The sequence below is a fragment of the Lagopus leucura genome, unplaced genomic scaffold (genome assembly GCF_019238085.1).
Source record: "Lagopus leucura isolate 7727_CA_CO unplaced genomic scaffold, USGS_WTPT01 Super-Scaffold_100004, whole genome shotgun sequence".
Taxonomy (NCBI): domain Eukaryota; kingdom Metazoa; phylum Chordata; class Aves; order Galliformes; family Phasianidae; genus Lagopus; species Lagopus leucura.
In genome coordinates this window covers 25,575,879-25,600,753 of record NW_024962264.1, presented here as the reverse complement: position 1 = coordinate 25,600,753, position 24,875 = coordinate 25,575,879, and the positions used below count along the sequence as shown (strand labels likewise).

Here is a 24,875-nt window from a genome sequence, read left to right as displayed (position 1 = left end):
ACCATTTTATCAAAATGTAAAAAGAAAACAATAGCCAAGAAAAATGAGTACAGCTGCCCTGTGTGTGTTCTGTATGCGCTGCTCACCCAGCCTCTCTGTACACACCACTCTCAGCTTTCCTCATGTTTTTGGCTGTCATCCTCCTAAATGCTGAGCCAGAGCCTAGGAAGTAGAAGCAAGCAGCAAGTAACCATCTTGGTCTCGAGGCACGGCTCCTGTAACTCACTTCGGTTCCATGTCTTGCCATTCAGACCAGACTGCTTGAGAATATCTGCCCAAAGCCAAAAATTTCTGAGGTCTGTACTGGTGAGAGAGAGCTACTTTTGGTTGCCTGAACTGCTGGGTTCAGCAAAACAGCTGTAATGTAAAGAACAATTTCAAAGTCTGCATGACCAAGAGCCCTCCTGCTGCCTTTGTTCATTGTGAGTACAATCAGAGACAAAAAGCAAAATGCTTTGCAAAATCACATCCTAAGTGTAGAATCCCAGTGCTGCTGCAGAGGACTTATCAGCAAAAGAGATGACTTGTCAACAGGAAAGCAACTAAGTCTATTACCAAAAAGAGGAAAGAATGACCACTATTTCATAAATCATAGAAAAGTGTCAGATTTCAGAGACAGAAATTAAACACAGTAGCTCAGCAATATTCTGGTTTCTTAATTCCCTTCCTGTGAACTGTAGCACTGTGTCTTACCTAGCTGCTCTGATTCTGCTCCTGAGCAGTTTTTTATGGTGTCTTTGCGACTGAAAAAAAAACATTGCATGCTGCAAAGATGTGTCTGCATTTGTGTGCGGTTTTGTGGTTTTGATTGACTGGGGTTTTCTTGCTGGTTTGTTTTTTTTTTTAATTAGTCTTGCCTTAGTCTTCTTCCTCAAAGAGCTTGTGGTATTGTTACCTTCATTGGAGGAAGCAGTAAGATCTCTGAGAACTGAAATGACTGCATAATGGTTGCGTGTCTAATATCAGGAACATAGAAACCAGATTCCCCCTAAGTTGTCTTTGATGAAAATCTAATTAATCTCTGCTAAGTCCTTAATTTTAGATGGGATTGCTCCTTATGCTTTGTTGCCCAGTCCTATACTAATTTGTTTTGGTTTGCCAGTGAGAAGAAATGAGGGATTCAAGAGAGATGATGCCAGTACTGCTTTGCCAGGTGCTGATGATATCTCCACATCAAGTCAAGCTCATTCTCAGAGGGCAAGGTAAGCCATGTGAAGGCAATGTGTCTTGGAATGCTCAGTCTCTATCAGAGAAATCACTGTAAATCTGCGAGCAAATTTTTCATGGGCTTCTGTGTAACATTAGTAAACTGCATGTTGCACACTGCAATCAGAGAAAGTCTCACCATACACTGTGGTATAGAGGTAACTATAACAGCTGGGAGTCTAAACTCAGATCCTATATTTATTCAAGACAGGGTTGCACTCTGTCTTAATGCTATATCTGATAAAGATCAGAGCTTGTGCACTGCTTGAAAATACTGAAATCGTTTGTATTTTGATTATACTTTTCTAAAAGTTTTAGAAAATATTGATATCAGTAAGTATTATTTTGAAGTGTGCACACTTAATAATGGAAGTATAATATATAATTGCTTTAAAATAAGCCATGTCCGTGTAGTTGCTTCATTGACAAGCACTTGGTTTCTGTTGGTGTTGCATTATTGTCTTTTTGCTTTTGTGTAACCTTAGCACTGACTAGGTAGGCCCATTTAGTAACGACTTCTGCTTTCTGAACTGCCTTTTACCATTATATATATTGGAATATTAAATCTATACACTATTGTGTTTGTTTTTTGTTTTTTTTTTTATTTATTTTACAAATCCTGTTCATCAATACTGCTTTATAAAGTGAGTTCTACTTTGTACTACGCCTTAGTACAGCAACAGCTGCTCTGACCATACCTGCTGGGTTCTGTGAGTGCCTCCATCGTGTTTGAACATCTTTCAGACATGGACCTCTTAGACGGAAAATGGTTTTTTTGTCTCTGTCAGATGCTGAGTTACCTTGCAGTACTTGACCAAAATGATTGAAATTGCTTTTATTGTGGAAATGGGAGGCCGGGATATGTTTCCTTTCTTCACTGCAGCAACAACAGCCATCTCAACAGTCTTCTGTTTTGTTTGGGATGGCTCAGGGGAATGAGGGCTCAATATTTTAGGATATTTATAACTTTTTATCATGGTGTTTCAGAGTACACTTGAATCTGAGAGACAGAATGTCTCAGGAGCAGAGGCAAGCAAACCATGCACTCAGAGCAGTACAGACGGCTACAGGTTCCACTCAACATACACACCCTCACACACATACAGGCATCCTTTTTAGATAATCCACATGAGCTGGAAGCAGAAACTCCCTAAGCAAGTGTGCTGTTACTTACCAACCCTTGAGAGATTGCAAACTGCTGAAAAGGAGAGAGAAGGAAGATTGCTGGTAGTGCCAGCAGGCGACCTCTGCTTCAGAGTGTACTTCTCTCTTCCACCGCAGCCTCTCTTCTGCTTTTATTCTCCCCAGGGTCTGCATGGTTTTTTACACCTGCATGCTGCACCCACGCGGCCAGTGTGTGATGCAGAGCCCAAGTGGAACACCTGCTTGCAAAACTAGTCTTTGCAAAAACAAGATAAACTACCAAGGTCAGCTCTCTCTATAAAACGTGATATTTGGAGCTTACAGCCACAAACATCAGTTCCCTTAAAACTGTCAAAATGCTTTGTTCCATCCCGGGATCATTCTTCAGTCAGGGGATGTGCCTATGTTATTTTGGCCTGCAGGGTGCTGTGCAGTGAGAAGGGCTAAGAGCCATGCTCTGACTATGGAGATTAAAATGAAGGAACATGTGCTTCCTACACTGCATTACATGCCCTGAATGCATCTGAGTGAGGCAGGGTCTAAGATGATCTGTGAGGGGAGTGCAGATTAGCAAAAGAAAGTTGACTTGGAAGGTCTGCTGAGATGACGCATTGCTTTCTTAACACTTGCACTGTGCCTGAAAACTGTAAATTGTTTAGAAGTATGTGTGTTGGCAAATATATGTAATGGCTTTTCTTGTAGTGGAAAAGTATTTAAGCATTGCTGGGTGAATACTTCTTTGGTGGTTGGAATGCATGTAACACTGGCAAATCATAGAATCATTTGAGTTGGAAAGGACCCTTAAAGATCATCTAGTCCAACTCCCCTGTGATGAACATTTGCAGTTAGATCAGAGCTCCATCCAGACTGACCTTGAATGTCTCCAAGAATGGAGCTTTTACTACATCTATGGACAACTGTGTGAGTGCTTCAACACCACCCTTGTATAAAAAAATTCTTTCTTGTATCCAGTCTAAATCTACTCTTTTTTAGTTTGAAACCATTTCCCCTTGTCCTGTTACAACAGACCCTGCTGAAGAGTCTGTCCCCTTCTTTTTTTATAGCCCCCTTTTGCATGTTGAAAGCCCATTATCAGGTCCCCCCTGAGCTTTTTCTTCTCCATGCTTGAACAGTCTCAGCTCTCTCAGCCTGTCCCTATAAAAGTGGTGTTCCCTTGGATCATTTTTGTGGCCCTCCTCTGGATGCAATCTAACAGGTCCATGTCTCTCCCATACTGAGGACTCCAGATCCAGACACAGTACTCCAGGTGAGGCCTCATCAGTACAGAGTAGAGGGGCAGGATCACTTCCCTTTCTGCTGATCGCGCTTCTTTGGATGCAGCCCAGGATATGGTTGGCTTTCTGGGCTGTGAATGCATATTGCTGGCTCGTGTCCAACTTGCCATCTACCAGTGTATCCAAGTCTTTTTGGTTGGACAGTCTCTGTCCTTATAACCCCCAGCTTGTACTAATAGTGAGAGTTGCCATGATGCAGGCACAAGAACAGGAGGTGATAAAGAGTAAAAGGCTCTACATTTCTGCTTCCAGTTGTATGCTGCCCCAGCACTGCACTAGAATGGCCAAACAGTTCACTTAGCACTACGTGCACAGAGTGAGCTCAGAGCTTTCTTTACTCCTTTGCCATTGTTTCTTTCTTTCTTGATGAGCACTCTGAAGTCAGCCCTGTTTTCACAGTGGGTTTGAATTCACAGAATCACTGAGGTTGGAAAAGACCTACAAGATCACCCAGTCCAACCATCACCAGTAGTTCAACTCATGGAAGCTGCCAGTTCAACACTATGGCTGTGCTTAATGAAGAGCCAGAAGTAATTGGTGGATACTGATAGAGAACTTTTATTTCTGTTTGCAAAATATTTCAGAAACTGACTGTAGTGTGTGATATGGAAGTGAGTCACACTGCTGTCAACGAATCAGGCCCTTATGGAAGTGAAAGTGCTACCATTAAAGATTGCAGACTTTCTCATGGTTCATTTTACAGTGTATCATTTCACTTTAAGAAGTGCTTTTAATAGAGCTGGTTTGTGTACATGTGGAATTTTGAAGAAAACTACTACTCTGTACGCACAGCATGGAATCATCTGCTGCTTAGCAATGGTGTGAACCTTGCACTGATGAAATTCTCCAGTCTTTCTCCAAGGCCTGGTATTCATTTGAGTCTGCTGGTGTTGTTTGGCTTCATATCTGTGCCTGTGCTAAAAGATGCTGTTCTACAACTGCATGAGAAATGGCATAGAAGGGTACCACAAGTTCCTTACTGATTTCTATACTTGTCCCCCCATTTTCTTAGGCTAAAAAAAAGCTTTTTCTGCTGAAGAACCAGAAGAATAATTATAGTCAAGGTTTTAAAAATGTCTCAACTCTTGAAAGCAAATTTTACATTTTTCTAGACCCACTGCAAAACAGCAAAGCAGCTAGGAGCAGAATTTGTTCCTACAATAATAGTTTGATAATATCTCTGTTAATTACATGAGCTGAATGGAAAGCAGAGCTGGCTAACTCCTTCTTTGTTGTTCTCCAAATGCTGCTAAAGCTTTGCAGTTCTATGCAATGTAGAAAGGAGTACCATCAAAGATGGCAACAGAATTCAGCAGGGGAATCTGGGGAAATAATGCACTGTTTGTATCCAGAATATTGCATGTTGCTTCTTCAGAATGTTTTGTGCTGATGAAGACGTGGCTTTTCTGACTTCAGAAACGCTCTTTCAAAGTAAAGTACTTGCTGACAAATAGTTTTAAGAAGCACATTCTCATAAGTTTGGGGGCTTTGGCTGATCATTTGATTTCAGGGTCTCGGGCATTATGTGACTGAATCCCTAGCTTGAATTCTTTCAGCAGCTGGGAGCAGTTTTAGTGCTCAGAGATACCATCTATACTTCAGTGCATTTTAAATGTACTGCTACTGTAGCATGTCATTAGAGACAGTCTGTTTAATTACCTGTGGAATGAACCTCGTACAATTGAGGTATAGCAAATGGGGGAATCTGGATTAAAGGGAACCTGCAGCCAATGCTAAGCAAGCAGTAAAGCTGCTCATTTGCCAGGCTGTGGGACTCATGCTGCAGCCTGCTCCTGAGCTAGCAGGAGCCATCATTTCTTTTTTAGTAGTTTTAGAGTAAGGTGAAACCCTTCTTGTGTTCTGTCACTGCTGTTACCCTTTGAACTTCTCGGAATGCTTTCCTTGTGGCAATGGATTGTGCCTGTTTTTCCTCTTTGCTTCTTGTATTTCTGATTTTTGTCCTTTTTTCTCTTTTTCCTCCTTCACTATTTCTTCCTTTTTCTCTCCAGGAGCAGCTGCTGACACGGATCTTTTCCTTCTGTTCCCTTTCCTTCCATTCTCCACTACATTCCATGTGCATCTCCATCCTCTCCTACCCAAACGCATCACTCTTTTGCCGTCTCTTCCTGACCTTCCCATTGCATTATCACAGAATGTCCACCCGCTTCCCTTCTTCCAGCCTCCTCCTCTGACCCAATCTGTGCTAATTCTTGGTAAGTACACTGGCTGAGGTTCTGTATACACTTGCTGCTTTTGGAGTTGGCCATCTGTGTGATGGCTTGCCTGCCATCTGTGGGTTAATGAGCAGCTGTAGGACTGTGATTTGCACTCAAGCATAGATCAAAATGCAGAGCAGAAACCAAGTGCTTGCCTCATGGGGAACCAGAGGAAAAACACTTTTATCTGCTATGCTATCTGTTAGGAATGGAATTTTGAGTTTTTGGTGGGAGTAATAATACCTGCGTGTTCCACATTTCTCGGAAGTGCTCTGCCTGTATCTGTCAATGGTATCTTCTGTACTGACAAAAGAGAGGTGCAGTCCTGGTCTTGGAAACCTGAGGGTGGACTGTACTCCACCTTCCAGAGAAAGTTGTCTGCCTGAGCCTGGCATTGTTGCATTTAGCCAAGATGTCGATTTGCTTTCTCGAAGTGATGACAACGTTTGTATCCTGCACCAGGAAAATGCTTGAAGCACTACATTTTTTGAGCTTCCTCCCACTTGCCCCCATGCACTATTTCAGAAAAATGCATGCAAGTTAAAAAGACACAGCAGAGTAAGGATACTATTTTGTACAGTAACTTCTGTTCGCTATTGCATATGTCTGCATGCTATTGGAAAGGCACTTTTTTCAGCAGTTGGCATTTTCACTCATGTGAAAGTGCTTTCAGATAAAGCCAGTTGCAACATGTCTCACTTTTTCATATCATCTTTGATAATTCATAGATACTTGTGTTCAGAAGGTGGTTTGGTTTGGTTTTGTTTTGTGTTATGTTTTTTTTTTTTTTTTTCATTTCGGAGCCCATCCTTAAACCTTGATCTGGAGAACGCTCATGGGCATATTTAAGTAACTTCATAGTGAATATTCCCACGTACGTTGATCTTAATAAACCTCCTTTCTGCAAAAAGCTGAGATTGTGCACAAGTCCCTGCAGGTCTGGGGCCTTTCCTCATTGCTGTGTCCTTTTGGGCACACATGATTAAGTCTGTTGCAGTGAGGAGCAGAGGAGGGAAAAGGGGAGCACTCTTTTGAAGGCCCAGAATAGTGGGGAGGATAGTGGGTTAACATGAACATGATTCTTCATTATTCCTCAAGAACTTCCCCAAGATTCTATTTGAGGATTCAGTGTTATTTTGCTTTGTTCTTGACGCATCATTGCCATTTCATTGTTCGGACTTTCCCGCTGTAACATAAATTGTATTTTAAGACTGCTTTTGTCTTGTGTGTTTATCAACCAATGAAACTTCAATCTCAGGACATTTCAGAGGATGTTCTGTGTTGTTTTCACTTCTGGCATTCTTTAGAAACTGTGCTGTGTGATGATGGAAATAAATTTGATGTCACGCCCACAAATTATCACAGAGTGGTACTGTCTGCAAAGAGACATTTTCTTTTACTTTTTAATTGATTTGTTCATCAAGCACATTTGGGTTCTGATAAGAAGCAGCTGTATAAATTGTTGTGTCCTAAAAAGTCTCTGTAACCTCTGTAAATGGCCTTCTTACTACCAAGAGCTCTACATTGGTGTCGGTGCAGGACTTGATTTTACATTTATCTGTATTCTTGAACTTCAGTGCAGAGATATAAAGGATTCAGAAGACTTTCCATGTTTTTCCTTTAGCGTGCCATCAAATCTGGCTTAGCTTAGAATTAGAATTATTAACACAGCTAATGATGGGTTGTTAGCAAAGTGAACTCAGCTTGCTGTTGTGCCAGGCGCCTTTGTTAAATGTGCTTTTTGGTGGATGAAAGTTCTGTTAGGGTCCCCTACCTACTTCTGTTTAAAAATTGCCTAATTCTCTATACAGGAAAACATTATTTTTTCTTGGGTTAGGATTTCTAAAGAAGCCTGGATACATTTGTGTTGAGTTTTGGGTTTAGAAATGTTTTTTCTTGTGTATGGGAGACAGGAAGAGGAGTGAATTTTTTTTTTTTTCTCTTTTTTTTTTTTGCATTTCCAAACATCCTGATTTTCAAATAAAAAACGGCGTCCATCCACCCAAAATGGGATGTGACTTTCTTTCCAAATGAAAATAGATAAAGTTGTCAGGACATTTGCTGATACGAGAACTGAAAGCTAATTTTCTGTTTTCTCAGAAATAGTGGGATTTTTTATTTCGCTTGCTTGCTTTTTTTTTTTTTTTCAGCTGCTTCATTTAGCCTCTTTTTTTATTACCATGTTTGTGTGTCAGTGAAGCCATTTCTAGCATTTCAAAAGAAACATTTTTTTTCTGTTAGAAAAAGATGATGAAAACATTTAATTATTCTGTTCAGAATAACTTAGAATGCTTATACGTATACAGTGTCACGTAGTTTTCAGACTGCATTTGAGCATTTATTTTTATACAAATAAATGACAGTTTGCAGGTGCAGAAACTCGGCATGTTCTACTCATTTTCCATACTGATTGTTTGCTGTTTCAGTCTGGATGTGCTATGTTTATCTCCTGGCTGCTGAATAAATGTTGAGTTTAATGCAGTATTTGTTAGCAGCCTGTTGATGTTTCTGGTTTTTCACTTTGAGAAGTGCTTAATGGAGAAGAATGTCTGATTCCTACTGGTAATGACTTTTATCCCCTCGGACTGTATAGCAGGCAGCATGAAGCACCATTTGAAGGCAATCTTGTCAGTCAAGAAGCGATGCTAAAGCGCCAGGAAGAAGAAATGCTGCAGTTGCAGGCTCGTATGGCTCTCAGGCAGTCCCGGCCCAACCTCTACCCTGGAGATGCAATCAGGTCCTCCATGCTGGACATCACCAGAGATCCGCTTAGAGAAATAGCCCTGGAAACAGCCATGACTCAAAGGAAACTGAGGGTAATGCCTTGATCTCAGGTGGACTCCTGTATTCTTTGAAACAGAGCAATGTCTCAGCTGAAACTGAAGTATGTGGGATTTATAAATCAGGTCCTGTAATAAGCAGTCATCGGTAGTTTGGTGCTGCTTTGTAGGAGAGACTTGGGAGATCTTGTAGTATTAGCAGGCTGGCAGGCAAACTCAGCATCAAAAGATAATGAAACAAACAGCAAGACACAATTGAACATGTGTTGAATACTACAGTACCCCAACAAGAGCAAGGAGCATTTTTCTCCTGTATCCTGTGGTGATTTTAACCAGTTCTGTTTGTATTGGTTTCCCTTAGCAGAACGTAGATGTGTCCCACCACCTTCAGGGATTGTGAAATTAACAAACTGGGAAGGTAAAGACACACCAAGAGGGTATGTTTGCTCTTGGGCTCACCCTGAAGCATCGTGCAAGCTCCCCTTTCCTTTTCCAGCTTTTCCTGGGAAAAGGAAAAGTGGATGAAGTATGAGATGAAAGAGGAAGAGGGAGACAGAGATATAGGCAGATGGAGCGCTGATTGTTGGAATAGATGGCAATTTGATGCCCCCTGGTGCTGCTTTCAGTTCACTGGATTCTTCTGGTTTGGATGGGAAAATGTGACTCGGGACTTACACATGAATTTGCTGTTCCCTAATGCAGAGCTTGTCTTCTGATGCTCATTTGTCTCCAGTCCCAGCACTCTGGCTAGTTTGTTCACCTAGGCCCTTACCAACAATTATTTGGATGAAACTTGGCCTGTTCCTCAGGGTGCTATCAGTATTGAAATCAGTATTGTGCAGATGTTTTCTTTTAAGTGTGTGGACAGATTAAGCTCTCTTATAATTCCCAGGAATAACCAACAAAATACTTGTTTTCTTACAGGTAGGCAGATATTGGCCAGAATCTCTGCATGAACCTAGCAGGCAGAATTAGACTGAACCATTTTAGCCTTTAGGAAAGGGGAGGTGGGTGTTGCAGGCAGAAGTTTGCTGAGGCAGAGTTGCCATCAGCACAGTAGACCTTCTCAAATGTCAAGCAGCTGATGATTGAAAGAAGCCCAAATGATCCTGATATGCAACGTGTGCCTTGTGTTTGCAAGGAAGACAAAATAATATTGAAATCCTAGCTTTTTGCCCACAAAAGGAAGGAAAACATTTATAGTGGTAATGTCGTCAACAGCATGGCTTGCCAGTATATCTGGCATGCATGTGGGCAAAATGAGATTGTTCAAACCAACCAGCTCTTGGCAGGAATTCCTTGCAATTTTCTCGTTTCAGCTGTCAGTTCCTATTTAGTGCATAAGCAGAAGGGCAGGAGTTGGAAGGGACCTCAAGGATCATGAATCTCCAACCCCCCTGCCACATGCAGGGCCGCCAACTAGACCAAGCTGCCCAGTTTACTGTGCCTCTATCTCTTGCTCCAGTAATGCAGTATTCATTCATACTCTCGTGCTTTGCAGAATTTTTTTGGCCCTGAGTTTGTGAAAATGACGATTGAACCATTCATCTCCTTGGATCTGCCAAAGTCTATCTTGGTAAGAGAGGGGCTGCTAAGCAGGTGGTGACAGGGAAAATATATTTAACCAACAAATGCACCTTAACCATGAGTGTGAACATTGGGATATTTTGTTTCACCAAATGCAGACAAAGAAAGGAAAGAATGATGATACAAGGAGGAAAGTAAATGTGATGCTTTTAAGTGGACAGAAGCTGGAGCTGACCTGTGACACTAAAACAATATGTAAAGATGTCTTTGATATGGTTGTTGCCCATATTGGCTTAGTGGAGCATCACTTATTTGGACTGGCTACTTTAAAAGGTAAGAATAAAAATTTTCTGGAGCAGATAGGTACAGAACAATGAGAGCTAACTACAGGATGTTGGAAATAATTAGAGGCTGCCTGGCATGTACAGAGACGCCACTTTGAGTTACACACTCTTGTATGAGGCAAAATACATTCCTCAGGAAAGAAAATGTTTATTCAGTAAAAGCCTACATTTGTCTGAGTAACAGCATCTTAGCTAGTTCTTCTTGGTTGCTGAGTGTTCTTCGATACTGTTTGTTGCCTTCATGTGTCTTGCTGTCTAGTGCCCCACTGAAGATGTGAGCTGGGTTTTCTTGGTATTTTCTCACAGCCTTTGGGAGGCAGTCCACAGGCATGCTGGGGCAAAGGGTAGGGCCTCTTGTACAGAGTAAGTTGCCTTCAGACTGAATGAATTTGTTTCTCAACTGTTCATTTTCTATTGTTAGAACAGACCAGATGTTGGACTTCACTTTCCCCAAAGGGGAGAAGATCACTTTGGCAGCACTAATGTATCGAGACCCACGTTTCCTGTTTTTGTGTCTAGCAGGATATCGCAGAACTGTAGCACTCAGAGTTCTGGCATGAGTCAGAAAACCTGAGCAGCCTGAGAGCCTTCTTCATCTCTACTTGGCTCCCAGTGCCTTTGGCAATTCAGCCATGAAAACATTTTGCAGAAGTGTAAATTGGACATAAACAGTAAGGGAGGGAGGGAATGACAGATTAGGAATTCCTTTGGGTTAAGAAATTTGAAGGACACCATGGTGCCTGATTCATAGCTGTCACGGAAGATTTTTTTTTCTTTTTCTGCTCTCATATTCTTTTGTTAACTAAAAAATTATTTCTGCGGCTGTTACTCAGTGTTCCCTTCAATAGCCATTGTGCTTACAAGCCATTGTCAGGGCAGTAAGGTTTTCTGATGGCTGAACTGAATTCCAGAATTGGAAATCTAGTCCTGATCCTCCAACTGGAAAAATGACTTTGTTCTGTTTTTACCCGTCTCCTTTTCTTTAATGTTCATGGCAGACAATGAGTTTTTCTTCGTTGATCCTGACATAAAGCTGAGTAAAGTAGCCCCAGAAGGATGGAAAGAAGAGTCGAAGAAAAAGAACAAGCCCCCTGTCAACTTCACTCTGTTTTTTCGCATCAAGTTTTTTGTGGATGATGTCAGTCTTATACAGTGAGTGTATGAACATCCTTTTAACCTCTTAAGCTCTAAGCTTATAGACATAAATTGAATATTTATCAAGCACTCCAAATTCCCTAAAAATAAGAGTAGCAAAGATTGTGGGTTTTTGTGTGTTTTTTTCTTTTTTTTTTCCTTCTAGGCATACTCTCACTTGTCACCAGTATTACCTGCAGCTGCGGAAGGACATCCTGGAAGACAGGATGCACTGTGATGATGAGACAGCCTTATTGTTGGCATCCCTAGCTCTTCAAGCTGAGTATGGAGATTACCAGGCAGAGGTACACCATCAGTTTCATCTCTGAGAAATGATGTTTTTTCTGCTCAATAAAAGAGTGAACTGTGAGCTACCGTACATGCTTTGCAGTTCCGCCCTGGTCAGGAAAGTCAGCCAATGTATTGTTGGCAATTGTAGTTTTCATATAATCTAGCAGAGAATAGATGTGGGACTGTTGTGGAACCTAGTTCAAGATCCAAGTTTTGAACCCTCCCTATTTGGTGGAGATGGATTCACGCTTGAATAGGCCTTCAAAGTGTAAGTGAAATTAAGCTCTTGGTCAGCGCTGGGATGCGGAATCCCTCCTCTTACTCAGTCTAAGTTTACAGATCTGTAATTCTGTTTAAAATCAGTCTTTATATTTCAGTCACATCCATATAGTCCATAGCATATAGAGACACTGTCACAAAAATGTTTTGTGTTGTAGGTGCACGGCATGTCATATTTCAGACTAGAACACTATGTCCCAGCTAGAGTGATGGAGAAACTGGATACATCCTACATCAAGGAAGAGTTGCCAAAGTTGCATAGCACTTACGTGGGCGCTTCTGAGAAAGAGATAGAATTAGAATTCTTGAAGGTAAGTGATAGTGCTTTGTTTCCTTCATCAGACTTTAAAATTCCTTTTGAGAAGATGAGTGCATGGACTTTAAGTGAAATAGAGGAAAACAGCTGGAAAGGAAGGAAGCTGAAAACATCTTCTCAAGAGATTGATTGTTACAAGTGAAAAGAAATCATGATTGATGGGAGAGAAATCCTTTCACTGGTTTTTTCCACTGTCAGTATTCTTCGTGCTTTAGCTTAAATGCAGTAGTTAAAAGGAACTACTGATCCTCATGTTTATTCCAAAGGAAGCTCTGATTATAATGCAGCACATCCTGCGTTTCTTTCATGTTTTGTTTTTTTTTTCATCTTGTGTGGAGGATGGGGGGAATTAATTTAAATAAGGAAAAGTTTTGTTACAGCTCATATCTTTTGTGCTGCTTGAGATACTTGGTTTGAAGCAAGCCAGAAGCATTACTGAGCAGACTTCCTTGTGCAGACAGCCTGTAGAATGATAGGAAGACTGCATATAATCACAGAATACTTGGTTTATTCTAAAAGAGCCAATTGAGAAATGTAATTAAAGATTTTGCTGCTGTTGCTCATGAGATAGAGATCAGATACTGCCTTGACTCAATGCCTGAAAATGAATTTAGCAGGTGAGAGTTTGCAATTAAGCCACTGGATAACAATGACATCTGCATTTTCACTGTCACTTTGAGACCACAGTGGCAGAGGTAATCTCAACTGTTGCTCATTTGGCAGAAATGTTCCTGTAATTACTAGAAATTATGCTGAGCAGGAGCTGGAAACTTGATCCTAGTTGAATCTAGACTGACCAGTGTTGGGGTAGAGAGAGCAGTAGGATTTCCTTGGCTGATACATTACAACAGTCCCTTCAGCAATAACTGAAGAGACAGCTAGAATGAATGAGAGCAAAGTGAGCAGAATTACTTTGTTCGGCAGTCTTTGCTGACATCACAAAATGAGATCTGATTCTGCATTTAAGAAATGTATTCACACACCAAATGCATCTGACTGGTTACAATTCACTTCTAGAAATTAGTTTGTGGAAAGTTCAATTTACCCAGAAATTTTTATTGTTCGTACTTCAGTTGTGAGATTTTAGATGAATCCTTGATTCATGTGCTGTGGCATTGGGCACATAAAACCATCCAGAACAGTTTGTATTCTCTGTCTTTGCTTTTATAACATCTGTGCACTGTGTACAGTCAATCTCAGAGGAAGCTTTTCTCCAAAATTCACCTATATAAATAATACTTGCAATATCCTTCACTTCAGACCCTTAGAATTGTTATTGCATTGATCCATACAGCTGTGTCAGAGGCTCACAGAGTATGGCGTTCACCTTCATCATGTGTTACCCGAGAAGAGATCCCAGACGGGCATCCTGCTGGGAGTGTGCTCCAGAGGAGTTGTTATCTTTGAGGTCCACAATGGTGCCCGCACTCCTGTGCTGCGCTTCCCATGGAGAGAGACAAAAAAAATTTCCTTCAGTGTAAGTCAATCTCTTAGCCTGTACCTCTGTGTGTCCCTTTCTGTTTGTATCTCCAAATCCTGTTTCTTTGTGTTCATTATTTCTGCAAATTACGCTGCACTTCTACAGCATAATCTGTGACTGTCTTGTGTGGCTGAGCCATGAAAACAGTACTTCTGGCTCCCATAACTTATTGGAAGCTATGCCCATTTCTTCTATATTAAGGTTTTCAGTAGCAGACTGATTAAATAATAATAAGGTGCCATCTCAGTAGCTTTAAAATGCTTATCTGTAAAGCTCAAATTACTTTCACTCCCTATGCATTTCTCCAGTCAGTGCATTTTCTTCAGGAAAATTTGAATGCAATTGTGCACTAGTAAATAAAAAATTATTCTTAGGGTAGAAGAAATCACCATCTTAAACTTTTTTTTCCCATCATGTAGAAGAAGAAAATAACATTGCAGAACACATCGGATGGTATCAAGCACTCCTTTCAGACTGACAACAGTAAAACCTGTCAGTACCTTTTGCATCTCTGCTCTTCCCAGCATAAGTTCCAGCTGCAGATGAGAACCAGGCAGAGCAACCAGGACACTCAGGACATTGGTAAGGATGCCACGTTGGTTTTTAATAACAATCTTCATGTGCTTTTATAAGAAGAAAAGCTGGACTTCAGCTTTGGTAATTCCACTGCATACTACACAGGTAGCTCTGCGTTTGCAGGGGTTATACTCCCAAAGCTCTTATTTTGAGAACAAGAGGAAGAGTTGGCAATTGCACAGCTAGCAGCCAGGAGCTCCTTTTAAGAAAAAGAAATCTAAAAATAGTTCATTAATATTCCCTTCTCATTTGATTAATGGCTTTTGGTATATTTAAGAAAAAATAATTGGAGGTAATTCCTTAATATAATCTTAAGAGTTTGCCCAGTGTGAAACGTGTTGATTTGATTATGTGAGATTACAGATGAAATAATGTAAACACAGTAGAGCAAATAAAGCAGGAAGCAATGTAATGATACTGTGTCTGTAAGCAGTGAGTATGGCTGTCTTTACGCTACTTCCTTCTTGGTGGACCTATAAAGGAGGAACACTAGTGATTTCTCTGCCCATTTTTTTCAGATAGGAATTGCCACCTGATTTGTGTATATGAAAATAAAGTGCTGTTCTTTTAGAAAAACAAAAACAAAAACATGCAGAATAGAATCATTTAAAAGCAAACAAAAAAATTAACAACAATTCAACAAACTCCATACTAATTAATTTGTCCTGCTTGGAGCAGAGTTCGCTTGGCTGGTGGCTGGCTGGCCTTCACTGTAGACCTGGAAGTGCTCTTCCGGTTAGTCTGCCTTCTCATGCTCTCTTTGTTCCATGTTTGTATCTGTCTGCATTCCAGCTGCTGTTAATCCAGATTTCTGCTAGCATAGCCGGAATAGAGTCTGATCCCAAAGCAGTGGAGACTGTGATCTCTAATTAAAACAAAAAACAAAAAAAATCACATTGCAGCCATGCTGCTCTTTCTGTTCTGAGTAGCATATTAAGTGCCAGTACTGCCTTCTTTCTGCTAGAGAAATGAATTTCAAGCAATATTTGGGAAGCTTCATTCTTGGCCTGCTGATGCATCAATTTTTGTGTATTTTTTGTTGTTTTTTTTTTCCCCAGAGCTGGTAAAAAGTTGTTAAAAAAAAAAAAAAAAGAAAAAAAAATAGTGGTTGAAAGAACTCTGCAAAAATACAAAGAAAAGGACAGTTGACATTATTAATGATTGGCTGCTCACCATGAGAAGGGTGCTTCTCAGAGTTGGAGGCTTCTCAAGGACCAGCTTTGGGTTAAGAGCTGTTAATGGCTGAATAACAGACCAAGGAAGATTCAGATGCTTCAGGAGAGTCTTTAGAAATATGGTGTTACATTGTGTAGCTGAATCACTGTGATTTCAGCTGATGACTAGAGAAATTATTCTGAGAAAAGGGAGAAGACCCAGCATGCATCATGACAGGGAGTGACTTAGCATGGAACGTAACAACAGAGGATGGAAACGTGGGAAAGAGCACTTAATAGTCCCATTGCTGCACAGTGTTTTCAGTGATCTGGAAAAAAAACCAACATTTTAACACATGTAAATCTAATGAAAAGTGTTAGACTGGGAGAATAAAAGGAAAATGCCATTTGAATAACATTCTGTCTGCATAAATAAAAAGAGAAGAGGCACAGAGCTCAGGAAAAGTAGAAGTAATGATTTCGTGGTACGCAAGAAAGGGCATTTGCTGTAACTTGAGGGATAGTAATTTCTTTTATTTATTTCTATGTCAACACAGTGACCAAAACCAGACACTGAGTTTTGGGAATGAATTTTGGATACCTGAAAGGGCATTTAGAAAACCACAGAGCACTGAGACTTAAGTAGGTTTTATTAAGGAAGTCTTCTGAGCACATGAGAATTCTCAGCTGGGGGTTGGCAGAAAGTATTCACCTGAAATCCATAGGAAAATTGTGGCTTTGTTGGCAGGGATTACGTGCAATGTCAAGAAAAGAGCCCTTAAAATATTTCATTAAAGTACTTTTCCACAGGATGTGAACACAGCCATAGGCAGAAAATTGAGATTTGTGATGTCTGCTCCAGCAAAACCATTCTTACATAGCTCACCAGGTCTGTCTATGGTCATGACTGGGGCAGCTCTTTGATGTGGGTATGGAAGTGGCAGTTGTGCACTAATTCACTAATTTTAAGATGACAAAAAATGTCTTCCACCACTACATCTTCTCTATCTGTGTGCTTAGTATGGATCGAGTATGGATCAGTCAGGAGATAGGGATTCAAAATTCTGTCAAGCCCTGCTCAGCACTTTGCTTTCTATTCTTTGCAACAAAAGTGATATGCCTCTTCCTAAGGCCCTGCAGTTTAACAGATAGTGTGAATCTTCATACTAATAAAGGGGATAAATATTTTCCTATTTAGTGTTGTTGCACTTAAGCATAACATATGAATAAGGCAGCATACCATCCAAATTTTGCGTCCTTAGCAAACTAAATGGACCTGATGATGGTGTGTACTTCTGAGCATTATGGCTAAAGGGAAAAAAAAAACCTTGTTGGTTTTTTAAACTGCGTGCCTTATACAAGGAGGTCACGCTGGCTCTGCTGTATAACTTGAGATTGTTTCTTGCTTTAAAAATCCCACAGAGCGAGCTTCCTTTAGGAGCCTGAACATCCATGCGGAGTCAGTGAAAGGCTTTGGCATGGGGCGGGCCATCAGCACGGGCAGCCTGGCCAGCAGCACCTTGAACCGCCTTGCAGTGCGCCCTCTATCCGTGCAGGCAGAGATCCTGAAGCGGCTGTCCTGCTCCGAGCTGTCGCTCTTCCAGCCACCCCCAGGCTCTTCAAAGGACAAGAATGAGAAGACTTCGTGGGAGGAAAGACCCAGGGTTATGAGCAAATCGTTCCATGATCTGAGCCAGAGCCATATCTCGGTTTACCCTCCGAGGAAGAATATTATCACAGCTTTGGACTCTTCCTCCCAGAAAATAGAGGACTTAATGGGAAGAGTCTTTCAGCGAATGCCAAAATTTGATACTGGATCAGCAGCGGGAGCATTAAAACTGAACAAGTAAGACTCTGTATGAGCACCCTGAAATTCCTTTATGTACATTTGATGTACATTTTGCATCAGTTTTAATTTATTATTCATACTATTATTTTATTACATTGATCCTTCCCTTCCCTCTCCCAATTTCCTTTTCCCTCTGTCTGATTTCCCTTCTCTCCTTCTCCCCTTTAAGTTCAAAATCTCATGCAGGTTTAAGTAGAAGTCCTGAAAGAAAGAAAAATGAATCGGACTCATCGTCCATGGAAGATACCGGGCAAGCCTATGTTGTAGGTCAGCACATAAAATACTGTTACTGTATTTACTAACAAACTCTACAGTTGCTTCAGGTGCAGTGCTTTGATGTTCATATTAACTGATAGTAACTTCTTGACTTGAAAAAGGGATGAGGGCAAAGTTAATGCAGGCAAACTGCCCATGATTCCAGATCAGATGTTGCAAAGAAAAGAAAATACTCCTATGGACAAAGTAACCAACTGTTCTGATACCACAGGTGTCCAAAGTACTGCACACAAGTAAGTAAGTCCTGGTAGCAGTAAAAAAATGTGTTCACAAAAAAAAAAATCACCACTACATTAGAGCAGAAGACAACAGTGCTGCAGCACAGCTGAATACACTTATTTCTCACTCTGAGTTATGGTATGTTAATTTTTAATACCTCTGTCATCAGTTTTTAGTTGCAGGAGGTTCCCTGTTAGAATAATAGAAACTAGGATGACTGAAGTATTTTCAATATTAGCTCGCTTTTTGTGTTTAATATCTTAACATTGATTATATATGTGGCTTTACAACAAGTGGGAGATGGGTAAGCACTCAGACTAACATACAAACACTGCAACTTCCTCTACTGCACTGAAATCAAAACTGAATGGGGAACTGTTTTTCTGCATTATGAGCAGAGGCTACTGAAGAGAGACATAAGGCATGTAGTTTCTGTAGTGACTGAAGCCATTTGTCCCATGCGTTTAGCTTTACCTATCTGGAGCAGCAATTCTAATCTTAGATATATAGTTGGTAGTCTTGCTGAATTCCATTGCTCATGGTGGAGAGCATAGCTGAAACTTCAGGGTTCAGATTGTTGAGAAAGCCTGGACTTTGCTTAACTAAGAAGCTTGAATTATCTTTCCTCCTTTATTTCCATAACTTAGTATGTTTTTTATCCCCTTTAAAATGTTTAAATGTAATGTTTACTTGGCATTTTCCAAAGAAAATATGACCCTGTGTGCAAAACAATTTAAATATAAATATGTAGAAATGCTTTTTACTGCCCCAAATTGCTTGTTATTGTATAAAAACTTGCAGGGCTGCTGTTCTGATGCTTTACAAAGTTAGGCATATCCATCAAACTGTACTATAAAATTTAGTCTTTGTCTTATAGGCTTTTTCTTAAAGCCTCACTGATTTCTTCTGAAGTTCAGAGAGGCTGAGAAGGCCATAGCACTGTCCTTTCTTTAATTCTTTGACTTTGTATGAGCTTCCACCTGTCTGAACTATGAATTGCGACCAAAACACATTAATGGTTGGAATTTGCTCAACCGTAGCTGTGTTGGCGTTTGCTCATTTTAAAAATAGGTACTTGCTGTTGTGATGGGCTCACACATGTTCTTTGTAAAGTCTAATGTGTCTTCATAGCTCTCTTGGGGGAAAAAAAGATTATTAATGTCTAATACTTGCATTCATGTTGCAGGTGTTAGCATGAGTAACTCTGGAAATCTTCCATCATCAACACCATTAAAAGAGAGCAGTAAGTTGATCAATAATAATACATCCATTCCACTGGTTAAGTCAGTATCTTTTAATTTGTACTTGTTGAGAGCTTCACTGGCTCTCAACAGAGCCAGATGTTGTTCTGTTCTTTGACTATGCTTACATCAGACACCTCTGCCAATCAGCTGAGTGGAACCTTTGTCAAAATCTATCTCAAATACTGGTTTGGGGTTTTTTTCTGGAGAGAGATTTTTACATGTGTAATGCTTTTCAGCTGCGGAAAGTGTTTAGTTTGACTTCTTAAAGGTACTGTTAACTACAATAAACTGCTCTTCGAAACTCCTTTCCCATACTTGTGTGGCTGATGGTTCTGCAGTGCCCCAAATGACCATGTGCTGACTTTTGGAGTGGGTGAGGATAGAAACCTTTTTCTGGTTGGGGCTGTCTGCTGTGTTCTCTTGCACCAATTTATTTTTTTTTTTTGCCTGGTATGTAGAGTTCAGTATCTTCATGTTGTTGTGGAAGTGCCTGTACTGCTTACAGCAAAACTGGGCCAGGCACTCCAGTCCAAGCTATTCCAACTTCTCCAGGTAGTTAATTCATGAGTTCAGACTGACAGTATGCTGGCAATTTAAACAGGATAGGTTTAGTAGATATTTCTAATGTTGATTGTTTCAGTTAAAGATTGTTGTTAAGAGAATTCATTCAGTAATCTTTTAGTAACTTAGAACCGTAGAATGACTTAGGTTGGAAGGGATAATCACACTGCCAGGGTCCCCATGCAGCCTGGTCCTTAGTACCTCCAGTGAAGGGGCATCCACAGCTTCTGTGGGCAACCTTCTCTTCGCAGCTGGACCCACTATTTTAGAAAGGATCTCTTCTATGGAATAGAACATAAAGGCAAACTTGAAAGGATGTCAGCATGCACGTATTCTGGTGTCTGATTAAGAAATGTTGGCTTTTCAGGTGACTCTCTGCAAACAACAGAGAGCAGAGTTTCCTCACCAGAAAGAGAGATCACTTTGGTGAACCTGAAAAAGGATGAAAAAATGGGCTTGGGTATGTGGCTTTTACGTGGTTGAATTGTTTTGGATGTTTATGGAAGCTGAAAATAATGTGAAGATTTTGTGTTCTGTGTTTAAGTATTTATTGTAGGACTGAGGAAGATAGTTATGAGCTGTATTTTAAAGACATTTAAGATGCAGAAGCCTAGACTTTCTTGCTAACGCTTGCTGCTACTTGATTGGTGTTGGCCAAATCTGTTTCTTGGTTTCTCTGTATTACGTGTGGGCTCACTTTCCTGATTACTGTCATATAAATGTCATATAAACTGTCATATAAATAATCATACAAAAATGGCATTGAAGGTTTGTCTTTGTGCTCGAATAAAAGGATTGTGTCATGTGGACATCTCACAGTTGTGATGACTTAGAGGTTTTCAAGAAGCAAAGCTTATAAAGCTATTGTAAATTAATTGTGTACTTTTTAAATATTCTCATTATATAGTTGAATTGAACTTCAGTTACGAGGTTTAGTGAGCCCAAAATCTGAGATATTTGGATTCCATTCCTTGTTTTTGTACTGATGTTTTTCATAAGCCCCCATCATTTTCCCCTGTAATTTGTATCAGATACAGTTTAGAGGAGTTCTTTGAAAGCATCTCTGTTCTGTAACAGAGTACTGTAATGTAAGTTTGAAGAAGGAAAAAGTCCTGAAGATTGTATTTAGTATTGACACTGCATGGTAACTTAGTACCATAGTAATGAGTTGACAAAGAACAAGAGCAATTCATAGGGACTGCCCCTTCTGCCTTTTCTGCTATTCTTTTTGCTCTTTTTGTTAGAGCAGACAAAGCCTGACATCTTGGATGTTCATATTTCTTGGTCATGGACATCTTTCCCAGGTTTACCTTGAAGAATCGGTAGAAATAGATTGGAAGCTTCAAAAGGAAAAAAAAAAAACAAGTTTGGTGCACTTTTAATATAGAAAACTGTTTTTGAAGAACCTATCTCTTAACATCAGGGTCAGACGTTTAGACAAGGCATCTAAAATTCTGTGTAACAGGAAAAGCATGTCATCTGGCCAGCAGGAATGTATACAGTGTCATCAGAAAGTGCATGCATGTCTGTTGCCCTTGTTGGAGGTTTCTAGGAAGACAAGAAAATCCAATTCTGAACTGCTTTTTTAGAATTAAGAATGCAGTGAAGCTTTATCCAAAAGTTTTACTGTTTACTTTCATGTAGATTTCTTCGAGATGTATAGATTTTTTTTTTTAAATTTCACATTTAATAGAATGACAAAGTTTTTTATGTGCTTTGAAATATCAGCTTGTGCTGAGCTAAGTTAGACTCTGCTCACTGACATATATGCATGCTTTGGGTCTTTTTCAATAGGCTTTCAGATAGTTGGTGGAGAGAAGACGGGGAAACTTGATCTGGGAATTTTCATTCACTCAGTTACTCCTGGAGGGCCAGCTGATGTGGAAGGATCTCTGAAACCAGGTGAATGGTGTGAAAAAGGAAAGGTATACATGACAGAAAAGACCAAATGTCAGTGTTGGATTGTATCTAAACAAACACTTTTGTTCAGGACACCGACTGATATCTGTGAACAGCACGAGTTTGGAGGGTGTCAGCCACCACACAGCATTAGAAATTATAGAGAATGCTCCTGAGGATGTAACACTCGTTATCTCTCAGCCCAAAGAAAAGCCATCCAAAGGTATGGAGAAGTATTCCTTAGTATTAAACCACTGATTTGAGCAGCTGACTTGACTGTACATCACTTCTGTGCACCTCAGTTAATATGTGCTGACAGTTGTGTTAGAGACTGACAGTGGAAGCGCTAACCTTTGCAGTAGGATCATTTGGGGTAGTTTTCAGTGAGGGCACACTGGCTGCACCCTAAATAGAAAGCGTTCTGCGTGGTATAGAATAGTAAAATCTCACGTGGCCGTAAACTGACAAATATGTGTAATATTGAGGACAGGATGTGACCAGTCCCTGCTGACTGTCTTCTCTTCTGGCTTTCAGCATCGTGCAGCACCTCGCACCTCACTAATGGAACCAGGACCTATGTAAGAAGACCATCATCAGTGCAGGACAATGAGGCAGAGTCCTCTTCAGAGGAGCCTAGCAGGTCCCGTGCTCACCAGAGGGCCATTGCAGGCAGCGTGTCTGCCTTGTCAGGGGGCAGGCGGGATGGGAGTGTGAGCTCCCAGGACTCCAGGACTGAGAGTGCCAGCCTGTCCCAGAGCCAGACGGCCAGCTGCTTTGGCAGACGTGCCAGTGGCAGAGCCCAACAGGATCCGCAGAAGTACAGTGACTCCCAGTCTGGGGTTTTGAAAACCAGTGAGAAGAGAAGGTCGTCGTCAGACAGTACTCGAGCCAAAATGAAAAGGTCGGGAGTTGTGGAGTCTGTGGAGTATTCTGACCGAGGAGATTCTGACATGGATGAAGCAACTTACTCCAGCAGTCAGGAGCAGCAGGTTGCTCAAAAGGCACAGTTTATTTCATGTGAAAATTTCCCATTGGTGTAATAGTGGCAGTGAAATATCTGTCGGTTGGTATGAATGAGGTGAAAGGGGCATGGGGGAAGGGCAGCCTAACCTACAGTTTGTCCTCCTAATGGCAAATGCCGATAGCTTATTTCTACCAGTTTGGTGATTTTGTTCAAAATGAGTGAAGAAACTCACTCCTGGAATTTCAAAGCATTTTCCAACGTCACCATGTCATGTCATGGGCATGGCTTACTCAAAGCAGATTCTGCTTTGGAATGAACGTGTGATGCTTTTCTAGATTCTGTAAGAAACATCCATTCATTTAGTATTGTCTGATGTAATCATAGTCTGATGACAGTCCTAAAGAGATGATAAAAGTAGTACTGATGTAACTGAAATGAGAGCCTAGAGTAGCAACTGAACCTGTATCTTTTGACATTGATCTAATCAATGGAAAAATGCTCTTATCTAATGAAACTTCATTCTTGTCTCATGAAGCTCTGAAGTGAGCCATGCCCTGAGCAAAGACATTCTTCACTTTGCTGAAGGTACACAGCGGAAAGTACTGCAAATTCATCCCTAACCTGTAATGATCTCTGATTCCCAGCTGATGAAGAGTGTAGCATTAATTTCTGCAAATTAATGCAACAGAACCTAAGCTGATGTAATGGTGAAATTCTAGTTATGTTTTCTGTGTTCCATGACATTAAAGACCCAAGTGCTGAAGGCCAAACGTATTTCTGCACTAATGCTGTTTGATTGCAGCTGTGGAAGAGTTAAAGCACTGTGTCTCATGAGCCATACAGTCTGGTACTTTCCCATGTGGAAACCTTTTGGCTGCAGCTGACTCAGAAACACATCCCTTAGGATCTTATCTGTACAATTCTGTTCTAACAAAAATCTCTTTTTTCTTCTTTTTTTTTTTTTTTTTTTTTTTTTTTTTTTTGGTTGTTGTTTTAAATAAAGGAATCTTCCTCAGCAAATGCAGCTGACAAAATGAATTCTAAAAAGGTTTCTGCAGAACTTCTTAAACCTGGAGATATCTTTGAGGTTGAACTAGCCAAAAAAGATAACGGCTTGGGAATAAGTGTCACGGTACTGTTTGACAAGGTTTTCAGATGTTTTCTCTTTTTCTCTACTCCCATAACCCGTTAAATTACTAAATTCCAAGGAAGCAAAATATTTTCTGGAGTCACTGCAGAGCGTGTAGTTTTACTGACTTACAATTAATCTTATCAAAGCTGAAAAATAGTGTTGTAAATCCTTCGCACCATCTCCCCTTCAGGTAACCTTCATTTGATGTTTTACAGTGAAATCCCAAAGTCAATCTTATCACAGCAGCTGCTTTGCAAGTACAGACAGAAAGATGGGCTTTGTCCCTTGCTCCCCAGTAACGTGGCAAGTTTGCAAGGGGGAGAAATTAGAGATCTCCTGCTGGGCATCACATGAAGAAAAAGGGTTGTGTTACCTCAGAGTATTTGCACTCCCCGCACAAGTACTGTGCTGTGTTCTCCCTCTGCTGGTTAAAAGGCAGAAAGCAAAAAACTACTGAGATGCAATTTAGACCTGTCTTGCCTCCAAGACTGCCCTTAAGAGACAAAAATGTACTTTTAATGGATGAATTTCTCATCAGGTTATAAAATTTTGACGGTGATTCACACTTAGAGACTGCCATACCTCACGGTGGCACTTCAGAGATGAAGAGAATGAATCATAAGTGATATGTACACATCTTTCACTGCTCTGTTCTTGTTTTGTGTTGCAAAATGCATCGGAGGTTTTTAATATTCCAGAATTATCTCTGGTTAATGGATCAGTAGACTATGCAATAATTTGAGAATGGAAAAGCAGCATAAATTATAACAGTAGAGAGCAGCTATTAACTGTAGATCAAATCTATTGAGTTTTAGTGGCTGCTTATATCTAAACCAAGTCACTCTTTTCTGAAGTGTGACAGTATGGATATGCATATGGGTGGAGTTGGAATTTGTAACCACTGAAGTCACATTGCCCTGTCAGGCTCTCAGAGTGAAGTGACTGGAGTCACAAAGGGTGAGCAGGACATAGTTAATAAACAGCAGCAAG

General features: G+C 40.5%; 1 protein-coding gene across 8 annotated transcripts in view; it reads left to right on the top strand.

Annotated features, from left to right (window-relative positions):
• Positions 1-24,875, top strand: part of PTPN13 (protein tyrosine phosphatase non-receptor type 13) — a 106,529-nt gene that overhangs the window by 60,223 nt on the left and 21,431 nt on the right. For 3 of the 8 annotated variants that reach the window (XM_042871053.1, XM_042871050.1, XM_042871051.1), the window contains exons 9-25: positions 1,103-1,202; positions 8,454-8,676; positions 10,142-10,216; positions 10,326-10,500; positions 11,510-11,663; positions 11,812-11,950; positions 12,374-12,526; positions 13,826-14,008; positions 14,431-14,593; positions 17,164-17,587; positions 17,760-17,857; positions 19,272-19,328; positions 20,258-20,350; positions 21,685-21,792; positions 21,881-22,012; positions 22,324-22,790; positions 23,757-23,900. In XM_042871053.1, coding sequence (XP_042726987.1) covers positions 1,103-1,202; positions 8,454-8,676; positions 10,142-10,216; positions 10,326-10,500; positions 11,510-11,663; positions 11,812-11,950; positions 12,374-12,526; positions 13,826-14,008; positions 14,431-14,593; positions 17,164-17,587; positions 17,760-17,857; positions 19,272-19,328; positions 20,258-20,350; positions 21,685-21,792; positions 21,881-22,012; positions 22,324-22,790; positions 23,757-23,900 — 2,888 coding nt within the window. Of the gene's footprint in view, positions 1-1,102; positions 1,203-5,668; positions 5,858-8,453; positions 8,677-10,141; positions 10,217-10,325; positions 10,501-11,509; positions 11,664-11,811; positions 11,951-12,373; positions 12,527-13,825; positions 14,009-14,430; positions 14,594-17,163; positions 17,588-17,759; positions 17,858-19,271; positions 19,329-20,257; positions 20,351-21,684; positions 21,793-21,880; positions 22,013-22,323; positions 22,791-23,756; positions 23,901-24,875 lie in introns of those variants that run through there. The other 5 variants (XM_042871056.1, XM_042871054.1, XM_042871057.1 and 2 more) reach the window with 4 other exon arrangements.